Here is a 21,574-nt window from a genome sequence, read left to right as displayed (position 1 = left end):
GAGGAGAGCGTAGGGGAGAAGAAGGGTGTGTCGGACACCAGCAGAAACCACAAATGCGCGCACGCACAGAGACCAGACGGGTATGCGCGCGCCGGTGAGTGAGTGAAGGACAGATGCACGTGTGTGTGTGTGTGTGTGTACTAACTCTATAGAGATCAGGCGGCGCGAGGAAGACGAGAACGGAAAAAGGCTGCCTGGGCAGGTGCAGAACTGTGGGAACCGTCATGACGAGGAGGCGCAGTGGCACACGTGCATAGGCGTACACAGACGGCGATAGCAACACAAGCGCGCGCACACGCAAGGAGAGAACACCCTCTTGCCCCGCAGCGTGTCCACCACTTGTGCGCACTGCCTGCCCGCTGCCGGGCGCGCGTTCGTTTTTCGTTGTCGTCCGCCCTTCTCTCCACCTCTTACGCATCACGCACGTCTTGACCTCCATCCGCGCCGCTGCCGTGCGCAGACAAGCGCGAAAGTGTCCACGCTATTTGAGTAAGCTCGCCAGCTCGCGCAGCACCTCCTCGAAGCGGTTCTCCATCATCGCCCCAGCGCCCGTCGTCGTGCGGTCCTGCTTGATCGCCTCGCCACGCTTCACGAGTGCCGCTTGCATCGCCGGCAATGTCCATGTCCCGTTTAGCGAGAAGATGCGATCGGTGCCCCGCAACTGCGGCCGCGTCAGCACGCCAAAGTCGGCGAGGCACTCCACCTGCACAGGAAAGCCGTCTGCCCGCATTGCGGGGAAGTGCAGCTTCGCCATGAGTCGTGTGTACAAGTGGTGCACCTCGTGCATCTTCAGCGACAGCGTCGGCACCGCGCGCTGGGCCACGGTGAGACCCGCTCCCGGCGTGCGAGTGGTGCCGATGCGGCCACCGACACTCGTCAACGCGTAGGCACGCTCCTCCTGCTTGCGCAAAGTTAGAACGACGATGCAGCTGAGGACGTAGAGCGTCTGTTCCGGCAGAGTGCCGATGTGCTTGTCCATGTCGCTCTCAACCTGGTTGCTCTGTAGGACACGGACGCTCTTGGCCAGCGTCATGACACCGGAGGACGGCGTCGACGCCGAGGGAGCTGGGGCAAGCGGTGCTGCAGCGGTGAGCAATGCACACGATGCGCCCGCGGCCCCGCTGGACCGCGTCGAGGAGGTGCTGTTTACGCCAGCGGCGTCTGCAGAAGACCGTGAGGTGCCTGAGAGTGTCGTAGACGCTCGTGTTGCGGCGGCTGCACACTTGTCCACGCTGTAAGCCTCAACGGCAGCCTCCAGCTTCGAGGATAAGTCGGCAGCTGATTCATTCCGTATGACTGCGGTGCTTCTTCTGTCGCGTGACATCGCCGGGGGCGTAGATGTCGCAGCCGTCGCAGCAGCAGCAGCAGCGGCAGCCTCGAGCCTCGCCTCAGCCACTTCCCTCCAGGCAACTGAGACCACGCGGTGGCACATGGCGATGACCTGCCGGACATCGCCAGAAAACTCGAGGAGCGCTTTGCGTGCGATGTAATCGTACAGGCGCGGTTTAATGTCCACATCGGAGGCGCGCAGCTGCTTGTGGTCCGTTGCGGACGAACGCGCCGCGGTCTTGCGCACCTTCGCGCTTCCTGTAGCACTCTTCGCCGCAGGGGATCTCGAAGTGCGGTCGTCTGCGCCGACGAGCTGCTCGCATCGCTGCAGCTCGGCATTCGTCGCACTGGCGCCAATCTCCCGCAGCTGGGCCTCGCTGTAGGGCTGGAACAGCAGCGGCTCCAGCATCATCTGCGGCACGTGCACAAAGGCGCGCTGGTTTGATATAAAGATCAGGGCAAGTTGCGCGGGGTGCTGGAAGGCAAGCTCCGCCAGTAGGGTGAGCATTTTGGCGCCGCCGCCGCGCAGGTACTCCACCTCATCGAGCGCAACGACGTGCAGCGCCGGCGGGCTCGCACGCCGCTTCGAGGCTGAAGAGGTAGAAGCGGCGTGCGACTCAGCAGCTGCGCCACGGATAGCCTGACCCCGACTGGGTGCAGCCTTGCCGATGGACGCAAGCCACTGGAGTAGCAGCTGTGTGGCGCCGTCGGTGCGGCTGCACGTTGCCCGGATGCTGTCACACACCGCCTCTACCAAGAGCGGACCGCTGACGTCGGCGCAGTTGACGTAGTGGCCAAAAATCTGACGGAACTGCGAAGTGGCTGGCGAAGAGGGCGATGCCGTCGCACGAGTGCCGACACTCGAGAACAGCTCGGGGTACCGCATACTGAAGTAGGCAAGACTGTACGGCTCTGGCTGGGGTCGTGGTGGCATCTCCTGCTTCAGCCCCTGGGCCTGCCGCCACGCACTTTCACCCCGCGTGAGGACCTCTGTGGCCTGCCCGTCTAGTTCGGCTGAGCGAATGCTGTCCCCTTCCCACTCATCCGCCGCGCGACCGCGCTTGACACGGCGCGCCGGACTGGCAGCCTCCAAAACGGTGGAGGTGGAGTTGACACTGGAGTCGCTTGGCCGACTCGATTCGGGTGAGTGCAAGGCGAGGCGAGCACTCCTGGTCGCAGTGGCTGCAGCCGATGACGATGCGGAGGTGCGCGACGTGTCTGGCGACGTGGTGTGCGACAGCGCAGCATTCAAGGAAGTCGAGGACGACGGCGTGAGCCCGTTCGCGTCACTGGGGCTTCTGCCTTCCTCCGCCGGCAGCTGGCGAGAGGAGCGTGGTGTACTGGTAGGCGTGGTTGGCAATGTTTTTCGAGTCCTGCGAGTGGCATCGGCCGTGACAGATGCCGCGTCAGTACCGTCCTCTACGCAAGTTCGCCAGCCGCACTCTTCGAGGGTGCTATGCTTGACAAGACTGCGCGCTTTGGCATCGCAGGGCAGCACACGTGCCGAAATGGCCCGCAGAGCACGTTTCACGGTCGATGTCTTGCCGCAGCCGCAGCCGCCGCACACAAAGAGGGAGGTGTTTGTCTCGTGTAACAGCCGCCGCGAGACGTAGGCGACGACGGACTCGTATTCCGCCTCACGGCCGGCATGAGGAGCCTCTTCCAGCAGTGTCTCCACTTGGAAGACAGCATCTGGCACGGAGGGGTGTTTGTCGGCCTTGCCGCTGCGCCGAGAGGGACGTTGTGTCGGAGACGAGCCAGCACCCCCACCTTCTCGTCTTGCCCGTGGTGCGGCGGCGACAGCGCTTCGGGGCATTTGCTACGGATTTGCTGTCCTCGTGAGCACGATCGCGGCGAGGGGGATGCGGGGTGGGGTGGGGTGGATGATGGTCGAGTGAACACACAAGACGAAGAGGGAGGCGTGCAAAATAATGTGCGTGTATCGGTGTGCGTGTGTGCAGTCTATGATGGCGTGCGTGTATGTGGGTGAGTGGGGAAGTAATTCTATGCGCGCTGCGTCCCTGTCTCGTACGGTGGACAGGTGCGGGTGCAGCGAGCGAGTGACGGTTCTATGACAAAAGGGTAGGAGAGGGGGTTTCCGTAACGGAATTTGAGGTAAGTGTGTATGTGTGCGCGTGTGCGCTTGCCTGTCGTGCAAGGTTGCGGCTGTTTCTTCACGTGACCACTGCGCGAGCCGGAGGCAGCGCGAACACGGACGATGTCGCCGGAGGCAGTGGACTCTATCAACTTCTGTGCGACGGTGGTGCTGTTAACGTGTGTATGTGTGCGTGAAAAAAATGTATGGAAGCGGGGCTGGATGGCCGTGTCTCTGCGGTGGCGCGTTTGTGCGTGAGGTCCGAGGTGACACGATGTTTGCGGGTGGGAAGAGGGGTGAAGGGAGGCGAGGACACAGGAGAGCAGTCGAGAAAAAGTTGAGGAGGAGAGGGAAGGAGGGGGGGGGACAGCGGTGAGGCGAAGACATCCTCCGTGCCAGCAAGCGCTTTTGCGGTGGCTGCTCCTCTCACAGTCACGCGGTGCAAGACGTGTCCTGATGAAACAGGCGGCCGAGAAGGGAAGAAAAGGGTGGCGAGGGACAGTGGTGGGGGTAGGGGATGGTGGGCGACGACGGCCACCCCGGCAGCCGCACACGCCCCTCCGCCTCATGCCGCATTCACACATGCACACAGAAATGGTTGCGCGGATAGGTTGGCTGCTGTCAGTCGGTAAGGGCCGTTATCATGGCTTGGCGAGGCAAGGGAAGAGGAGGAGGGGTCCCGTCACGGGTAAATAGAAAGTGTGGGGAGGGAGGGAGGGAGGGAGAGGGAGCGCGAGCCATCGCGGAAAATGCCAGAACACACACATACACATACACGCAGCGGAAGGAGCAGGGAGGGAGAGGGACACGCAGAATGATGGAGTTCACAACGGTGGCGCGACCGCATCCGTCTCAGTGAGCCCGGTGATGTCTGCGATCTCCTCCGGCTGTATCTCCCTTCGCCCTCCACCGTTGCTGCCCTGCCCTTCCTCAGCCTGACTTTGTCGATTCACCACATCGTCCGGCTCCTCGCCAGGCACTGAGGGGCACAGTCTCGCACACCCAGACACGCGCTGTGGGAGGAAGAAGAGCGAGCACCAGTGCACGTGCGTCGCTTCTTCATCTCCCCCTCCACTCAAGCCTCGCACCGACACACACACACACAGCCGCCTAGTACACAGCCACAACATTGAAGGTGGAGTAGAAGAGAAGCATCGGGTACAGAACAAGGTAGCGCTGCTCCTCCATCCCTAGCCCCTTCGCGACAAGGGTCGTGCCGCACCACGCCGACCACGCAACCATCAGCAGCGTCAGTGGCAGCACGCCGCGGAGACCCATAACCCACGAGCCAACGGTGCGCACGGAGGCGAGCAGCACCGTCGGAAGTAGACCGTAGCCAATCGTACTCGCAACAAATTGTAGCGGGACACCGCCACGCGGCTGCATGAGTGACAGGAGCATCTTGAAGAAGCCCACGCCGAGCATGAAAAGGCCGTAGATCGCGCTGAACTGTATCTTGCCACGCAGTGACAGCAACACCGCCAACGACAGGGCGAAGAAGACGGGGCCTGCCAAGTCGGTGTCCTTCGCGGCGTCGACGCTGATTGGCTTGAAGGGGTTCAACACGGCACGCGCCTTGTCCCATATATGCCGGGGAAAGATACCAAGTTCCTCGAGCAACGGCAGGTCATCGGCGGGGTTGCCAAAGCGGAGCTGATGCAGGGGACGCTCACCGATGGGGGCTGCACTGCCAGCCCCGTTCCCGCTGCCAGGGTCTCCGGCACTGCCGTCTAGCACCGGCAAAGCCTGCGCTAGGAAGCGACCCAAAAAACCACTCGTGCGGCGGTTACCGAACACAGCGCCGCCGGCAGTGTTCGGGCTGGCCGAGGCATCGTAGGCAGCTGGCATGCGCGGGCCGCTCATATGGATAGGGCTCGCCGCGCACGAACCGCTGCGCTGCACAAATGCAGCCTCCGGCGGCACCGCCCCGCTTGCCGTCCCCCGCTGCAGGTTGCTGGACGGCGACGACGGCATCGACACTACGTATGGCTGCTGCTGATAATGATGCCGACGGTGCTGCGATGCAGTAAGCGGCAGGGGCTGCATTAACGGGTCCGACGGCAGGAACGCTTGCTGAGCCGGTGGACGCGCTGAGCTGCTGCCGATGGTGCTGTTCGTGATTGAGGTGGCGCTGCCGTCGCTGGAGGGCTGGAAAATGCCAGGTTCATGCAGTCGCGGCGGAAGCTGTGAGAGCTGACGGCCGCTCGGAGTCAGGCTGTTCACGCCGGGCTCTGCTGCCCACATACCAGGCGAAGGCTCTGTAGAGTTCGCACCCGACGCCCCAGCGGAGCTTCGGCTAGCCCCCACCACCACCTCCTGGTGCTGTGACGAGGTATTCGGGACTATGTACCCGCTTCTGCCGCCGCCTCCGTATAGCGGGTTTGACGTCGAGCTCCCGGCATCGCTGTTGTAGCCGCTGGTGATGTCAATGCTGTTGCCCTGCCCGTGGAAGTAGCCGTACGAGCCCTGGTAGCCGGTAGCGTTGGCACCGGTGGACGCCGTGGCCACAGCGGCGGCACCGGTGTGTTGCACAGAGCGCCGAACGAGGCCGGTGGCGCCGGAGAGTGAGGCAGCAGAGGGGGATGGTATCCGCTCTCTGCCAAAGTAGGCACCGCCACCACTGTCGCGACTGCCCGTCGGCGTGGATTGGAACTCGGTAGGGTATACGTAACCCTCGTAACGCCGGTGTGGCTGCTGCTGAGCCATTTGACAGTGGCGCCGTCACCACAGCTGCGTGTGTGTGTATGTGTGTGTGCGTTATCCTGTACGCCAGCGGCGTGCTCTAGAGAAAAGATGGTGGGAGGGTGCGTATACGCGTCTGCCTGCCCCTCCTTGTCGTGCGTCTGGGAGTGTTGTTGAGCTTGTTGCGAGTCCTCCGTGCGTGCCGGTTGCGCAGTAGCGTGGCTGTGAAGAATGATGATCGATGTTCGCTTCTGTGCTGGAGAATACAAGGAAGGCAAGCGTAAAAGGAAAAAGAAAGCACCAAAGATGTATGTGGTGATGCTGATGACTGTGTGCGCGTGTGTGTGTGTGACGGGGTGGGTGGGTCGGTGGTGGTGGTCACGCGAGGAAGGAGCGCGTAACACAAGACGGTGGGTCAGAGGGAAGCAGGGATAAAGAGGTGAGTGGAATGCGCAAGTGCTCGCGTGCCGCAGTGTCCTGAAGCCTCTGAAGAAAGCAGCACCGCAAGCTACTACCCGTAAGAGCGTCACGAAGCTAGTACGAGAGACCACTCGTGCCCGCGCCCTCGTGTGTACACATCGAGTGAATACTATACGGCATCCTGTATGAATCCGATTCTGACGGAGCACGAGACCTATAGAGCTGGTGTAGCTGTGCAAGTCATCGCTGCGCCTTTACACTGACACCACAAGCATGTGCATGCACTCCGGAAGAGGGGGGCGGCTGATCGGAGGGATGGGGCTCATGCTCTTTTGTTGTTGGGGGAGGGGGGTGTCGAATGCGCACTTCAGATGCGGACGATGCGTGGGCGGCGAAAAGAAAAAGATTATCAAAGTGGGCGATCGAGCCAGCAACAACAACACGCACATTCGCTGCGCTCGAATGGAGGCGCAAGCGCACACGGGTGGCAATCGTCTCCATCGCACTAGATTGGGCCACGCCGACGGAGCCGCCAGAATGCACACGCCTCGCTCCCCTCCCCCCTCGCATTGGCGTGAGGGGTGCCGCTCTGATCGCACTCTCAGAGCGCTGGTGGAAAGGCGGCACGACCTCGAGGCCCCGCCGATGCTGGCGGGATGCAGCCTGTGCGGAGGGAATAAGCACTGCAGCCAAGAGAGACATGAGCTTTCTCAGTCCAGGCTCCTCGATTCACACCTTCCTGCCCCCGCCTGCGACCTAGGCGATGGCGTCGCATCTAGGGAGCTGCCTGGGCTAGATGGACCCTCCGGCGCCGCCCCCGCTGCCCCGCTCTCCGGGGCCGTGCCTTCAATCAGGTGCACAATTCGCATAATCCCGTACCGCGTAGCGCGCGCACCCCAGTAGCCCAGCGTCGTCGTGAGAGAGAGCTCTCCTACACGTTGGAAGAAAGGCGGATGTCCGAGGAAGAAGAGCAGCACTCCGTAGGCGACAATGATGCCCATGATTACTGACGAGAAGCGTGCCAGCACGAACTGGGGTGCGTAGCCCAGCACGGCGGCAGATATTTTCTTTGGATCGAACATTGCTGCTGTCGCGCCGCGGGTGATGTGCTCGTATGCAGGCTTGCTAAAAGGTGCCACGAGCTTGTCCATCCAGGATGAGAAACACACTCAGAGGGAGAAGGAGAGAGGTAGCCACGAGTTCGTGCAGGTCACACGGCATCCGCAGCTGCTCATGACCTCCTGTGTGCTACCTTACGCAAAGAAATGGGTGATGGAGAGTGGCGGTAGCGGTCGGCAAGGAAGGGCCGCAACTGCGCTGTCCTCCGTGTACTCCACCTGCAACTCTGTGTCACCACGACCGTGACGTGCTTCTCCTCCTTCAATAGGTTTGGGGGGTGATTCCTCTGCCGCGGCGATACGGTGTGAATGCATGCGTGTGAGAGAGTGTATGTGGGGGAGGGAAGGAGTGTGCACGGGTGGAACGGTGTAGGGGAGAAGGGGAGAGGGAGGTTAGGTGTGGGGCGTCAGAGGAAGTGAAAGGCAGAAGACAGGGGCGTGAGAGGCTTGAAGAAGGAGAGGGGGTGGGGAGGTTCGCGACGCCCGGGCAACAGTCCTCCCCCCCCTCGTTACCGTGTTCCGCTCCCACATCCGCCCAGCGCGCCCTTCAGAGACGGAGGGTACGATGGAGAGAGGGAGGAGATGCTTCCTCCTCGGGGCTGCCAGCCATGGGCAGCTGGCGAGGGTTTGGGACGTCGGCGGGGATTCGAAAACACATATGAAATAAACATGTCCTCGGCAGCCCAAGTAAGAGGGGCGGGCAAGTGACACATACAGCAACATCAACCAAGAAGAAAAGAGGATCTGCTTGATGCTGTGCACACACGCGCACACACGCACACACATACCTTCTCCTCCCCTCCTCCCCACCCTTCCCACCTTTACACCATTCAACTGCCAACAAAGATTCGGCTTTGGTGGCAAGCAAGAGCGGCACAGGCGCACACACAAACCTACGTACGAGTAGATGTCTGCAGTCGCCTCCCTCCCTCCCTCCCTGTCGTCACTGTTGTTGTCGATGATGGTGTGTATATCCTCTTCTGAGTGCTCATCAAAAGGGGCAGCGCGGTATAACCACAATGAAAAGGAGGACGGCAGCAGTGAGAGAGTTCGGAAGAAACGCGGCCTGCATCCATCTGCAGAGGAGAGAAGGGGCGCGGCAGGGTGAGGCACGGGAGGGCACCGCCATGCATCCACACACGCGCCACTACGGCCGCAACAGTATCTGCCCCTGGCCTTCATTCATCTCCCTGACGCTGTCACTTACAGCGCACCTTCTTCTCGCGACGAGCGTGACTGAGCCAGTCAGGCACTGCTATCCACGTCTCGTGCATGGTGCAGCAGCTGCGCCACCAGCCAGTCCATGGCCCCCGCCACCCCCACTCCCTCGAGCGCACTTACCTCTGCCACTCGCATGGAAATTTCGCCGAAGCCGCTCCCTCCCACACGCAGCTGCACCTCCTCTGAGCGGGTGCAGAGACGTGAGAGTGGCGCACCGATCGGGGATGCAGCGGCACCAGGAAGTTGCGAAGGATCGCTGCCACCACTGTCGCTGTCATGTAGTCTCTGTTGACTCTCAAGCTCCTCTCTTGCTTTGTTGCCACCGCTGCTGTTGTGCAGCATGTAGAAGGTCGGATCGGCTGCCAGTTCCGCCAACTGCAGCGCCTCTTGCAAGGTTGTGAGGGGTATGTGGGTAACCTCGTCCGTCTTGTTGCTGAGGATCAGTACCGGCACGCCGTGCAGCAGGGGGTGCTGCAGGAGTCGCGCGAGTAGCTCGCGGTCCTGCTTGTACGCTTCCTTCAACTCTTGCTTGGTAAAGTGATCACGCGGCGGCTGTTCTGCGGCGGATGGTGGCGATGACGGCGACGCAGACGTAATGCGAAAAGGCAGTGTGCTGTCGATAACGTACACGATCCCTTGACTTCGCGGGTAGTATTTCTCCCATAGGTCGCGCAACGCAGCTTGGCCACCGAGGTCTCGCAGCACCACACGTGTGACGGCATCACTCGGCGCGTTGGCCATAACCTCCTGTTGGCGTGCGCGTTGCTCGTCCAGCAGATCCTGCGGTGGCGACGGCAGGGAGGCGACGGCCTGCAATGGCAGCTGCGACTTTTTCACCAGGGTAACAGCCGAGACATGGGGACTGAAGCGGTGCTGCACCACGGCGTAGTTGAGGCCCACTGTCGGACGAATACGCTTCTGTGCCAGTTGCATTGCTGTGGCGGGAAGTGGAGTGCCGGGCGGCAGCGGATGTTTACGCGGCTGTTGCTGCTGTGGTGGCGTCGTGGGGGCTTCAGTCACTGTGTCTGTTGTCGCGGTGATCGCCCCCTCGTCTGCGCTTCTGCTGGAGCGGCCTGCCAACAAAGACGCCTGCTGCTGCTGTGCGGCTGGGGTGTAGAGGAACTTGAGTTGCTCCAGCAGCGTCGACTTGCCGGCGCACTCGCAGCCGACAATCAGGACATTGTACTCGGGGGTGCTAAAGAGGCTGTTGTACACACCAGTCAGAAAGTGTAGCATTCATCCCAGTGTGATGTCGCGACAGCAGCAGCGTACACACCGACAGAGACGAGCGCAAGGGAGGGAGGGAGGGGGTGCGAGGGAAAGTGCCGCCACCTGAGAGACGAGACGGAGCCCAATTCGAAACTGGAAGGATGTGCGTGCGTCGTCAGGGTAGGGTTGCTGTATGTGTGTAGGCTAAGAAAAGCGAGACAGGTCCACGATAGCCGCCGTGCCGGCCGTATTCCTTCACGGGTGTGTGGGGGGGGGGGGGGTAATCTCCGCATGAAGGTGAGGAGGGAAGGGGGGCAACCGAGTGGGTCAGAGGAAGAGCAGGATTTGGGGATGGGGGGTGAGAGGCGGGAGGGAAGGGTTCAAACAACAGAGCAGAAGGACACATGCTCGTCTGCGTGAAGATGGGTGTGCGGGCTGATAAGGAAGAGGTCTGTACGCTGCGGCGCACGGACACGGACACGGACACACGGCCCTCAAGCTACAACGCTGACAACCTCACAGTCCACCCTCTTGGGTCGCACATGGTGAGCGCTCTCCTCCGCTTCCCGTCTTTTCGCTCCCTCGCTGCGGCAAACGTTTTCCTGTCCTCACCGCTGCCTTCCGCGGCTCATATCGACGTAGAGGGGAGCGAGACCGATGCCCACACGTGCGCGCGCGCCATGCCAGCCGTGTGTGCCTGTCACCCGCTGTCACCGGCACGACGATAGGCAGCCCAGTAGTCATAGACGCGGCGCGGTAGCGGGCGCATGGCCTTGCGGAAGCGCTCCTCCGAGGACGTGGACGACGAGACGGCAGAGGGAGAGCGCGAAGACGTAGATGAATCGCTCAAGTGCTCAAGGCGGTTGATGTGTACCTCGACCTCGGCCTTTCGTGATGTCCCGCTCGTCCGCTCAAGAGGAGCACTGCGTGCCTTCTTCTCGGACGTATCGCTGTCCTCTCCGCTCGCACCGCTATCACTGTCCTCGCCGCCTCCTCCGAGCCCGCCGACCAGTTGCGCCGCGGCATCCTCGGCATTGTCGCCTGCATTCCCGTCTGTAATGCCACCCTGGATGACGGCAGCGACACGAGCAGCCATCCGCCGAGTAGCCATGCGGCCGCACCGCGCCAGGAGGCGCTCGCGCCGAGCATCCTCCATCTGGCGCCGATGTATGTGCCGCTCCAGCAACCCTGCGGCGGACCACACCAGAAGACACTGCTGAGCATACGGCAGATCACCAAAGGCGGGCGCTTGTGGCAACTGTGCGCGCTGCGCTGAGTTGTCCCGGAACTGCTCAGGCGCCAGCGCCTCCTCGGCCGTGGCATCTGCGTCTTCTGCCCTCCTCGCCAGGTCCAATGATGCCATAGCTGCTACAACGGGAGAAGAGCCAGTGGGCGACACTAGTAAGCCAACAGTCCGTTTCGTCCCCAACACATGTACCTCATCGTCATGTTTTTCCTCTTCCTCGCTGCCGCTGCGCGGTTCCTGCTTCACCCGAGCAGTGCCTGACCCCGAAGCGGGGCACTTTCCTTGACCGCTTCCGACGATACGAGGCACAGCAGCCTGTCTCAGCTCTGCCACCTGCGCTAATCGCTCGTTCACCAGTCGCTCCAGGGCGGCCTGGTCATGCCTACAAACGTTGCCACGCAAGCTCGGATCAACGCCCCCCTCGATCCTGCGTTTTCGGCTACGCTGCCGCGTGAGGGCGCCAGCCGCTGTGGCGATGGCGGCGGCACGTGAGGACGCGCCGCCGTTCACCAGTGCGTCCTCGTTGAATACCGCCGCGTATGCCTTTTCTCTTACTTGTCTGCTGTGATCGCCGCCGCTACTGCCGGTGGATGTCGGCTCACCCGCCACGACAGGTGAGATGACCTGCCCGTACCAGAGCACGGGGGCGGTGATCGCCCGCTGTTCGTGGCCGCCGCCGCCCGAACTGATCCGCGTCCATGTTGCCGTCCTAAAGGAGGAGAGGAGGAAAGTGTAGGATGAGTACACCGTGGCCCACTGTGCGTCGATGCCGGAGTCGTGGGAGATGGAGCCAGCGGAGCTGTGTGGTGGCGGTGCTGGCAAAGGTACACCCATGCGTTGCTGAATGCGCGAGCGCACGGCGCGCTGGTGCGGTGTCAGTCGCAGCGGCATCTCGTACACAGGGAGCTCCAGCGGGCCCGCGTCGTCGCTAGCCTTCGACAGCACAGAAGAGGAGGGAGGGGCAACAACAATGCCCGCCGCATCGGAGCGCTGGTGAGGTGCAGCTGTCTCCGACGAAGTCCCTGTGAGGACGGCGGTGGAACACGCCCCACCATCACGCCGGCGCTGGCTGCTTAGCGTGACACTCGCGAGTAAGCTGTTCCCCTGATTCCCCGTCGTCGAGGAGTCGAGGCGCGGTGTCTTGAAGCTGCCACGAGGGCGCCCCCGGTGCTCCTCACCGCGCCCGCCTTTCTTCGAGGTAGTCGCTGCCGCCGCAGCACTGCTAGGAGTAGTGGTGGCGGGGGCGTCTAAGGGAGGGTCGGTAGGCTTGCCAGAAGGAGAATAGGCAGTCGGCGCCGCCTTTTCTGCCTTCACCGCGGGAGCCTTCGTGAGGATCGTCGCGCGGTTCTTGCTCCTACTCGCGCTCACGGGTGACGCCATGCGTGGCGCCTCGGTTCTCCTTCCTTGCGCTTCCGCCTCCGTGAGCTCCATGTCGCTGTCACCGCCGCTGCCACTGCTGCGGCTTCCATGACCTTCGCCTGGGGAGGCTTCGCGGCTGGGGCTACGTGCCCGCTTCGAAGCGGTGCGCTTCTTCCGCTGCAGCTTCGATGTGGAGCTGCCGCCGGTGGGCGCCGACGGTATCAGCGAAACTGCCGTTGCGCCCACCTCCTCCATCGCGGCGGTAGCGGAAGCCTCTTGCCTCAACGTCTTGCCCGCTGCCGTCCTCGACGCTCCAGATGTGTTGGTGGAGGGCACCGCTTTGATCGACTTTCGGGGCGCCATGGCATCAGCAGTGCCCTGGAGCACCAATTGCGCGGCTGCCTTGATGGCCGCAGCACGCCTTCCGGTTCGTGTAGAGATCCACGTCTCCTCGACAGCCTTGTTGCGCTCGGCAGCGCAGCGGTGACGACGACGGATCTCGCCAGTGCTGCTCTGCGTCACGCTGCCGACACGTGACACGACGCTGCCCTCCGTCTGCGAGTGAAGCGCATCATCCTCCTTGTCAAGCGCATCGTCGGCACCTTCAGCTACGACATCCATCGCCGTCTCCGCATCGTCCCCGAGCAGAGCGGCAGCGAGACTTTTTCCTGCTGCGCTGCTGCTGCTGCCAAGAGCACCACCAGCCACTGCGCGACGCCTTGCCGTCAGTGTGGTGCCCTCTTTCTGGGGCAACTTCCGCTGAGGCGGTGGGACGCTGGTCCTCCCTCGCGACGGCATCACCGACGACCGTTGCTGCTCATCAACGCCGTCGCCAACGTCCTCTTCGACAGGATGATCGTCGTCGCGCTCCTCGTCATCACCGTCGGACGATACGAGGGGCTTATCAGGCCGACTCCGCTTCAACGCTGCGGTGCCGCTCCCTGCCCTTGTTGCTCTTAGGGAGTCCTTATGTCGACCTGAAGTCACAGAAGCGGCATCCGCCCTGGCCGTATGGGAGTCGCGAGAGCATGTGCGAGGGGGTCGCCTAAACACAGATGCATCAGCAAGCGCAGCTGCGGTGCTGTCACTGCTTTCGGCGGCCTTGCCACTCGTACGCCTCGAGGGCTCCTCCACGCCCTCGACCATGCCTTGCTCGTCTCCAGTGGCCGTTGCGTCAGCCGACCGTGACAAAGTCGCTTGGCCCCCGGTAGCTGCTGATGCAGCGGCAATACCGGTTCCCGCTAGCTCCCTTCTCTCGGCGTGGCTTTTCTCCGCCCCACCCGCCGCTGCCTTCGCTCTGGCCTCCTCTGCCGTCAGCAGCGTGTAGTAGAAGTTTCGCAGGGTGATCATGAGCGCCTCGCGCCGCATCGGGCCGCGATTTTCGAGGGCGGCGACGTCCATGTTTCGTCCCAGAACCCACCACACAAAGGCCAGATCCTTATGGTTGTAGCGGTCGAGCACGACACCTCTCGTCAACATTGATTGATAGTACTGGATGATGGCGTCGCACACGTCGCATGTGTGCATAATATCCGTGGAGCTGCTGCTGCTGCTGCGGCGGCGGCGGCGGCCGTGACTGGGGGGCGGAGTTGTGGTCCTGTCCCCTTCGGCTCCCACCAGTCGCGGAGAAGGTGGTCGAACAGCAGCCGGCGTCGCCTCTAGTGGAGCTCGCGACTGCTCTGTGGCTGAAGGAGTAGCCACTGCAGTAGCTTCGGTAGGAGTGCGCTCGCACAGCCCATCGGCATCCGATGTACATGCTTCATGGGGCGCAACCACGGCGGAGCTGTTCGGCGACACTTCCGACTCGAGTGCGTTCACCTCCGCTGAGGTGGGTGTCTGCGCTTCAGCCGAAACACCGACATACCTCATTGGCGGCGGCGGACGCAGTGGGGTGCTGTTTGCCTCGATGTACACGTCCAGCTCCACGCCAAGTGACCTGGTAGCCGACGTTGCAGAAGGGGCAGGCGGCATAGCCGTCACCGAGCCTTCTTCCGTAGCCGAAGCAGCGACTTCCCTTCCACCTCGGCGCTGGGCCGCCCTCGCGTCTGACGAAGGAAGACTGGCTGTAGTCCTGAGAGACGCTTCGTTGGGAGAACGGGGGACATGCATAGATGACCGGCCTGCGATAGTCGTCGTGGACGCCATCGACGGCGTCAGCGGGACATGGGGCGAGTTCACCAGCCGTCGCGGCGAGGTCGAGGAGGTGAAAGACAACGTGCCGAAGAAAAGGGAGCGCGCGCGGTCGATGGCGCACTGCCTGGACGAGGTTGCAGTGGCGGCGGCACCGGAAGCAACCGGGGAGCGCGGCCTTGGTAGCTTAGTGGGGTCGGCAATGTCCGTAGAAAATGAGGGGTTCGTCATCAATACAGTGGCGCCGTGCTCTGTGGCTGCATCGTCGTCGACGTTGCTGCCATCATCGGAGCTGGAGGAGGTCGACACGGTAGTCGAAGGGGACTCTGGCGAGCAGCCACCTTGCCCATCCCGACCTGCACACTCCTGCTGCCTTTGGCGACGCGCTCGCCTCTCCTGTCTCGCCGTCGCACGCCGCCGTGCACGCAGCTGTGTGCGCGACGGAGGCTGCTCGCCGAGGCAGGGTCGGTAGTCGGGATCGGCTCTCGGCAGCAGTATAAGGTTCAGTGCACGCGCTGTGTTCATCTCATCGATCACAGGCATCGGCGCACTGGTCGGCAAGTGGTACGCGCGCAGCCGCTGAATCGTGTTGATGGCAACAAAGTCACGCACTCGATCATCATTCCATGGATCCATGCTGAGCGTGCCGACCGTGTCCGAGACAGTCTGTCGACGAGACCGCATGACGCACACAGCACTCCTGGCGATGCCTTCGTCACACTATGTGTATGGATCGTTGTCCCCGCACCGCTCCCTCTACCGCATAGCTCCCCCTCTGCTGTTTTGGCCGGTCTGGAGTGCGTCTCCACGCAGAGCAGCGGCGGGCAGCAGCGGAAGACAGCAAAGCGTTTGGCAAGAAGCAACGGGTCGGAGGAGGCACAGGTGAGAGGGGGGAGAAGAGTGAGGCGCGCACAGCAACGCAAGGGAAATAAGCGACGTGAGCTTGGATGTGGCTGCACGAGAAGGAAACGATAGACGGACTCGTGGACGCACATGCGCGCAACGCGCACGAGAAGATGCACCTCTTCTCTCCTCTCCCGTCTCTTCCGAACCGCTGCTGCTGCTGCTGCTGCCGTGAACACAGCGCACAGGACACAGGGCGAAGGATAGGTCATAAGCCGGGAAAGAAAAAGGCATGCAAGGCGAGGTGAGTGGGTGGAGGCATGAGTGGCGATGTATGTGCGCGTGTGCACGCAGCATACAGCACGTCAGAGCAAGAGAGAGAGGGAGAGCGGGAGAGACGAAGGAATCGCCGTCCAAACGAACAGCTATCGAGTACGTGTGCAGAAGCCAGCTGCTGATGCCGCTGCCGCACACTCTCTCTTGCTCGCCTAGACACGTGTAGGCAAGGAGCCGAGGCGCTGCCCAAGCACACAAGGTAGCGTAGACACGGCCGCATGCCTTCTCCACTGAAGCAAGACTTTAGTCCTTCGGTATGTGTGTGTGTGTATGTGTGACTCGTGTGTTTGGAGAGATGACCCTCAACGTTGTGGAGCAACGCGAGGAGAGAGGGGGAGGAGCGTCCAAATACCTCACCACCGTCGCACGCACGCAGGCACGCACCACCAAACCAAGCCAAAACGCATATATAAAACATCGGTACGGATGGGGAGTGTCGACAGAGACCAGCACGGAGAGACACACACGCATACACAGACCAACACGGAGGAGGGGAGAAGGGGGGTGGGAATAGCGGCCACCCCGCCTCTAGTCCCTCTCCTGCACCTCTGGGACTTTCTTCTATGCCCGTGCACATGTATCTCTCAAAAGACAGGGATGGATGGATGGATGGGGGGGGGATTCAACTGTACATGGAAAACACACGCCCACGATGCCATCCAAGCTGACATGGAGGAGGAGGTGGCGTCATACGCGGCACCCACACATGTGCACAAGCATGAGAAAACAGCACGAAGTAAACCAAAAAAGAACGACGCCATGCCGCCGCACAGGCGAACAGAGAGAGACACACAGTGGGAGGGAGAGGGGAGGGGGGAAGAGGAGGAGGAGGGGGGATCGTGTGGGAAAGAGTTGTGCTTCATACAAGCCTTTCCCACGCACATGCACGCATTATACGTGGCCGCTTGCATGCGTATGGTGAGAGGAGAGAAACGTGCGTGTGTGTGTGTGTGTGAGCCACAGTCTTGTGCAACAAGGCAGACACATGGCAACCGACAGACAGAAGGGACCAGAAGAAGAAAAACACATACGAGGGGGGAGGTGGGGGATGGTGGGGGATGGTCAATGTTGGCGAGGCAAGCACCCTTACCCACACTCGTGCAGAGGGACAACCGCACACACGCACACGCACGACATTCCTTTATTTCGTGCATTGATGAAAAACGAATACACACACACACACACATAGATATATGTAGATATATGTAGATATATGTAGATATATATAGATATATATAGATATATATAGATATATATAGATATATATAGATATATATAGATATATATAGATATATATAGATATATGTAGATATATATAGATATATATAGATATATATAGATATATATAGATATATGTAGATGCACGCAAAAGGAGTCGTCCAACCACACGCCCACAGAGCGGCAGAGAGAAGAGAGCAACGGAGCACGTCGGACCACCGCTGAGAAGAAACGCAAGAACGACCGCCGCTGTGCCACGAGGGGGATGTGGAACGAGGAGGGTGGGAGCGCGTGGGATGGGTAGGGGAGGAGAGACCGGCGAGGGAGATCCACACACACGCACAGACCCTTTATTCACACAGCGCGCCCTATCACAAGCCACGCACAGGAATCACTTGTCTGGCAGTGCTTATGCAGCAGTGCAGCGCTATGCTCTCTTCACCTCCGCCACTTTCGGCGCCTCTGCACGTCGTCCGATGCAACACAACGATGCAAACGTCCACATAAAAACGGCAGGAGGAGGGGCAGGTAGACGGGCCTCACGTGTGCTTCCGCTTCCAAGAAGAAAAGGAGGTCCTTGACTTTGCCTTCTGCACTGCCTCCTTCGGCACGCCTGCCATCTCACTGGGCTGCGACGTCATCGCGGGTGTCTCTGCAGGCACTGTGGGCAAGGTCGCCAAGGGACGGGGGGCTATCAAGTTGCACGCCTTCTCCTTCTCCTGCTTTATGATTTCCTCAATACCGGACGGTGTCGCCATCTGCAAAGGCATAGACCGCACCGGCTGCATCGATAGTAGTCCTGGTGCGGACTGCACTGACGCAGGGGGTTTGCACGCGTGGACTTCGCGCCGCACAACCCATTCAGCCAACCTGCCTGATGAAGCACCGTATGTCGAACCAGACAGAACCTTCTCTTGCTCCAGATGTGTGAGCGAGCCCAGGCTGCCCTCGCTGCTGCTTCGCCGCTCCGGCTGGTAGACCACTCGCTCTGATGGCAATGGAAGTCGTTTCACAACAGAGCAGCCCCTGGATCTCGCCGCCACGCCCTTGGTGGAGTACGCCCACAGCTGCAGCTCAGCCCCCCGCGCCCCGCCAGTCCTCACGTCGCCTTCCATGTTGGTGCATAGCGCCGCCACTTTCGAGAGCGAAGAAAGCGCGCCTTGTGACCCACCCTCACCCATACACTTCAACTCGTCGCGACTACGCCGCCACTGTTGAAGATAAGGAAAACTGCAGCCGTCAAGCAGGAACTGCACCCCACCTAGCGGGTGCAGCGCCACTGTAGCCTCTTGGATAACGTCCAGTTCAATGCGCAGTATGTCCACCTCCACTCTGTCACGTGCGGCCTCCCCAAAACTTTCCGCGGCAGCACCGGCGGCGTAAAGCCGCACATTGCGTACACAGGCCACAGAACAGTCCAGCGTAGCACTCACATCCGCAACGACCAGCTCGCGTATCCGTGGAGCACACAACATCAAGTGCTGACGCCAGTTAGGACCCCTCAACACGTGCTCGCTACTCGTCACCACTGCCCGCCACAATCCGCAAACATTCGTGAAAACCTCCCCGACGCCACTCTCACCCGCGCACACGTCACACGTCAAATCGGGAAACGCAGCACACACCCCTGCCACACTGCCCCATTCATTCACCGTCACCTCCGGTACGCCGCACCGATAGCCCTTCCTCAGCACCCCATCTTCCATACCACTGCCACTTTCCCCCCTCCCACTTGAATCAGTCGTCATCATGAAATCGTCATCATCATACACATGCGCACCAAAACCAACAAAAACCCCGCTGTCAACAACATCAAGAGACTGTTCCAACGCCTCCTGCGGAGCGGCAGCGTGGGCAGTCTCGTCCACGCCCTCGTACGCCTCCTGCGGAGCAGCAGCGTGGGCAGTCTCGTCCACGCCCTCGTACGCCTCCTGCGGAGCGGCAGCGTGGGCAGTCTCCTCCACGCCCTCGTACGCCTCCTGCGGAGCGGCAGCGTGGGCAGTCTCCTCCACGCCCTCGTACGCCTCCTGCGGAGCGGTAGCGTGGGCAGTCTCCTCCACGGCCTCGTACGCCTCCTGCGGAGCAGCAGCGTGGGCAGTCTCCTCCACGCCCTCGTACGCCTCCTGCGGAGCGGCAGCGTGGGCAGTCTCCTCCACGCCCTCGTACGCCTCCTGCGGAGCAGCAGCGTGGGCAGTCTCCTCCACGCCCTCGTACGCCTCCTGCGGAGCGGCAGCGTGGGCAGTCGCGTCCACGCCCTCGTACGCCTCCTGCGGAGCGGCAGCGTGGGCAGTCGCGTCCACGCCCTCGTACGCCTCCTGCGGAGCGGCAGCGTGGGCTTTCTCGTCCACGCCCTCGTACACCTTCTGCGGAGCGGCAGCGTGGGCTTTCTCGTCCACGCCCTCGTACGCCTCCTGCGGAGCGGCAGCGTGGGCTTTCTCGTCCACGCCCTCGTACACCTCCTGCGGAGCGGCAGCGTGGGCAGTCTCCTCCACGCCCTCGTACGCCTCCTGCGGAGCGGCAGCGTGGGCAGTCTCGTCCACGCCCTCGTACGCCTCCTGCGGAGCGGCAGCGTGGGCTTTCTCGTCCACGCCCTCGTACGCCTCCTGCGGAGCGGCAGCGTGGGCAGTCTCCTCCACGCCCTCGTACGCCTCCTGCGGAGCGGCAGCGTGGGCAGTCGCGTCCACGCCCTCGTACGCCTCCTGCGGAGCGGCAGCGTGGGCTTTCTCGTCCACGCCCTCGTACGCCTCCTGCGGAGCGGCAGCGTGGGCAGTCTCGTCCACGCCCTCGTACGCCTCCTGCGGAGCAGCAGCGTGGGCAGTCTCCTCCACGCCCTCGTACGCCTCCTGCGGAGCGGCAGCGTGGGCAGTCTCCTCCACGCCCTCGTACGCCTCCTGCGGAGCGGCAGCGTGGGCAGTCTCCTCCACGCCCTCGTACGCCTCCTGCGGAGCGGCAGCGTGGGCAGTCGCGTCCACGCCCTCGTACGCCTCCTGCGGAGCAGCAGCGTGGGCAGTCTCCTCCACGCCCTCGTACGCCTCCTGCGGAGCGGCAGCGTGGGCAGTCTCGTCCACGCCCTCGTACGCCTCCTGCGGAGCGGCAGCGTGGGCAGTCTCCTCCACGCCCTCGTACGCCTCCTGCGGAGCGGCAGCGTGGGCAGTCGCGTCCACGCCCTCGTACGCCTCCTGCGGAGCAGCAGCGTGGGCAGTCTCCTCCACGCCCTCGTACGCCTCCTGCGGAGCGGCAGCGTGGGCAGTCGCGTCCACGCCCTCGTACGCCTCCTGCGGAGCGGCAGCGTGGGCAGTCTCCTCCACGCCCTCGTACGCCTCCTGCGGAGCGGCAGCGTGGGCAGTCTCCTCCACGCCCTCGTACGCCTCCTGCGGAGCGGCAGCGTGGGCAGTCGCGTCCACGCCCTCGTACGCCTCCTGCGGAGCGGCAGCGTGGGCAGTCTCCTCCACGGCCTCGTACGCCTCCTGCGGAGCAGCAGCGTGGGCAGTCTCCTCCACGCCCTCGTACGCCTCCTGCGGAGCGGCAGCGTGGGCAGTCTCGTCCACGCCCTCGTACGCCTCCTGCGGAGCAGCAGCGTGGGCAGTCTCCTCCACGCCCTCGTACGCCTCCTGCGGAGCGGCAGCGTGGGCAGTCGCGTCCACGCCCTCGTACGCCTCCTGCGGAGCGGCAGCGTGGGCAGTCGCGTCCACGCCCTCGTACGCCTCCTGCGGAGCGGCAGCGTGGGCAGTCTCGTCCACGCCCTCGTACGCCTCCTGCGGAGCGGCAGCGTGGGCAGTCTCCTCCACGGCCTCGTACGCCTCCTGCGGAGCGGCAGCGTGGGCAGTCTCCTCCACGCCCTCGTACGCCTCCTGCGGAGCGGCAGCGTGGGCAGTCTCCTCCACGCCCTCGTACGCCTCCTGCGGAGCGGCAGCGTGGGCAGTCTCCTCCACGCCCTCGTACGCCTCCTGCGGAGCAGCAGCGTGGGCAGTCTCCTCCACGCCCTCGTACGCCTCCTGCGGAGCGGCAGCGTGGGCAGTCTCCTCCACGCCCTCGTACGCCTCCTGCGGAGCGGCAGCGTGGGCAGTCTCCTCCACGCTTTCGTACGCCTCCTGCGGAGCGGCAGCGTGGGCAGTCGCGTCCACGCCCTCGTACGCCTCCTGCGGAGCGGCAGCGTGGGCAGTCTCCTCCACGCCCTCGTACGCCTCCTGCGGAGCAGCAGCGTGGGTGGCGGTGTCGGGGTTGTACCTGAGGTTTGCGGCGGTGAAGTAGTTCGACTGGTGATCGGGATGGGTGTGGGTGCACGTGCTGTCTGGTTTGTGCGATGGATAAATGGGAAAGAGTCGCGAGGTGTCGTCTAGGTTGACCGCTGTCGTGAAGGTCAATCGC

At 62.5% G+C, this 21,574-nt stretch overlaps 5 protein-coding genes across 5 annotated transcripts in view; all 5 read right to left on the bottom strand.

Moving 5' to 3' along the window:
* Window positions 1-481: 481 nt before the first annotated feature.
* On the bottom strand, window positions 482-3,145 carry LMXM_26_2210 (conserved hypothetical protein; the record flags this gene model as incomplete). The annotated part of the gene is made up of 1 exon (XM_003876474.1): window positions 482-3,145. One exon carries the CDS (start codon window positions 3,143-3,145, stop codon window positions 482-484), a length of 2,664 nt encoding a protein of 887 aa, XP_003876523.1.
* Window positions 3,146-4,534: 1,389 nt separating this feature from the next.
* On the bottom strand, window positions 4,535-6,130 carry LMXM_26_2200 (conserved hypothetical protein; the record flags this gene model as incomplete). The annotated part of the gene is made up of 1 exon (XM_003876473.1): window positions 4,535-6,130. One exon carries the CDS (start codon window positions 6,128-6,130, stop codon window positions 4,535-4,537), a length of 1,596 nt encoding a protein of 531 aa, XP_003876522.1.
* A 2,759-nt stretch (window positions 6,131-8,889) lies between these two features.
* On the bottom strand, window positions 8,890-10,101 carry LMXM_26_2190 (conserved hypothetical protein; the record flags this gene model as incomplete). Its single annotated transcript, XM_003876472.1, has 1 exon — window positions 8,890-10,101. The coding sequence occupies one exon, from the start codon at window positions 10,099-10,101 to the stop codon at window positions 8,890-8,892; it is 1,212 nt and encodes a 403-aa protein (XP_003876521.1).
* A 673-nt stretch (window positions 10,102-10,774) lies between these two features.
* On the bottom strand, window positions 10,775-15,493 carry LMXM_26_2180 (conserved hypothetical protein; the record flags this gene model as incomplete). Its single annotated transcript, XM_003876471.1, has 1 exon — window positions 10,775-15,493. One exon carries the CDS (start codon window positions 15,491-15,493, stop codon window positions 10,775-10,777), a length of 4,719 nt encoding a protein of 1,572 aa, XP_003876520.1.
* Window positions 15,494-17,745: 2,252 nt separating this feature from the next.
* The window catches only part of LMXM_26_2170 (hypothetical protein, unknown function), a gene marked incomplete at both ends in the record, with an annotated part of 11,524 nt that continues 7,695 nt past the window's right edge, over window positions 17,746-21,574 (bottom strand). The window contains one exon of the mRNA XM_003876470.1: window positions 17,746-21,574. Within this exon, the coding sequence (XP_003876519.1) occupies window positions 17,746-21,574 (3,829 nt within the window).

Source organism: Leishmania mexicana, chromosome 26 (assembly GCF_000234665.1).
Source record: "Leishmania mexicana MHOM/GT/2001/U1103 complete genome, chromosome 26".
Taxonomy (NCBI): Eukaryota; Euglenozoa; class Kinetoplastea; order Trypanosomatida; family Trypanosomatidae; genus Leishmania; species Leishmania mexicana.
This window is presented reverse-complemented; position numbering and strand designations above follow the sequence as displayed.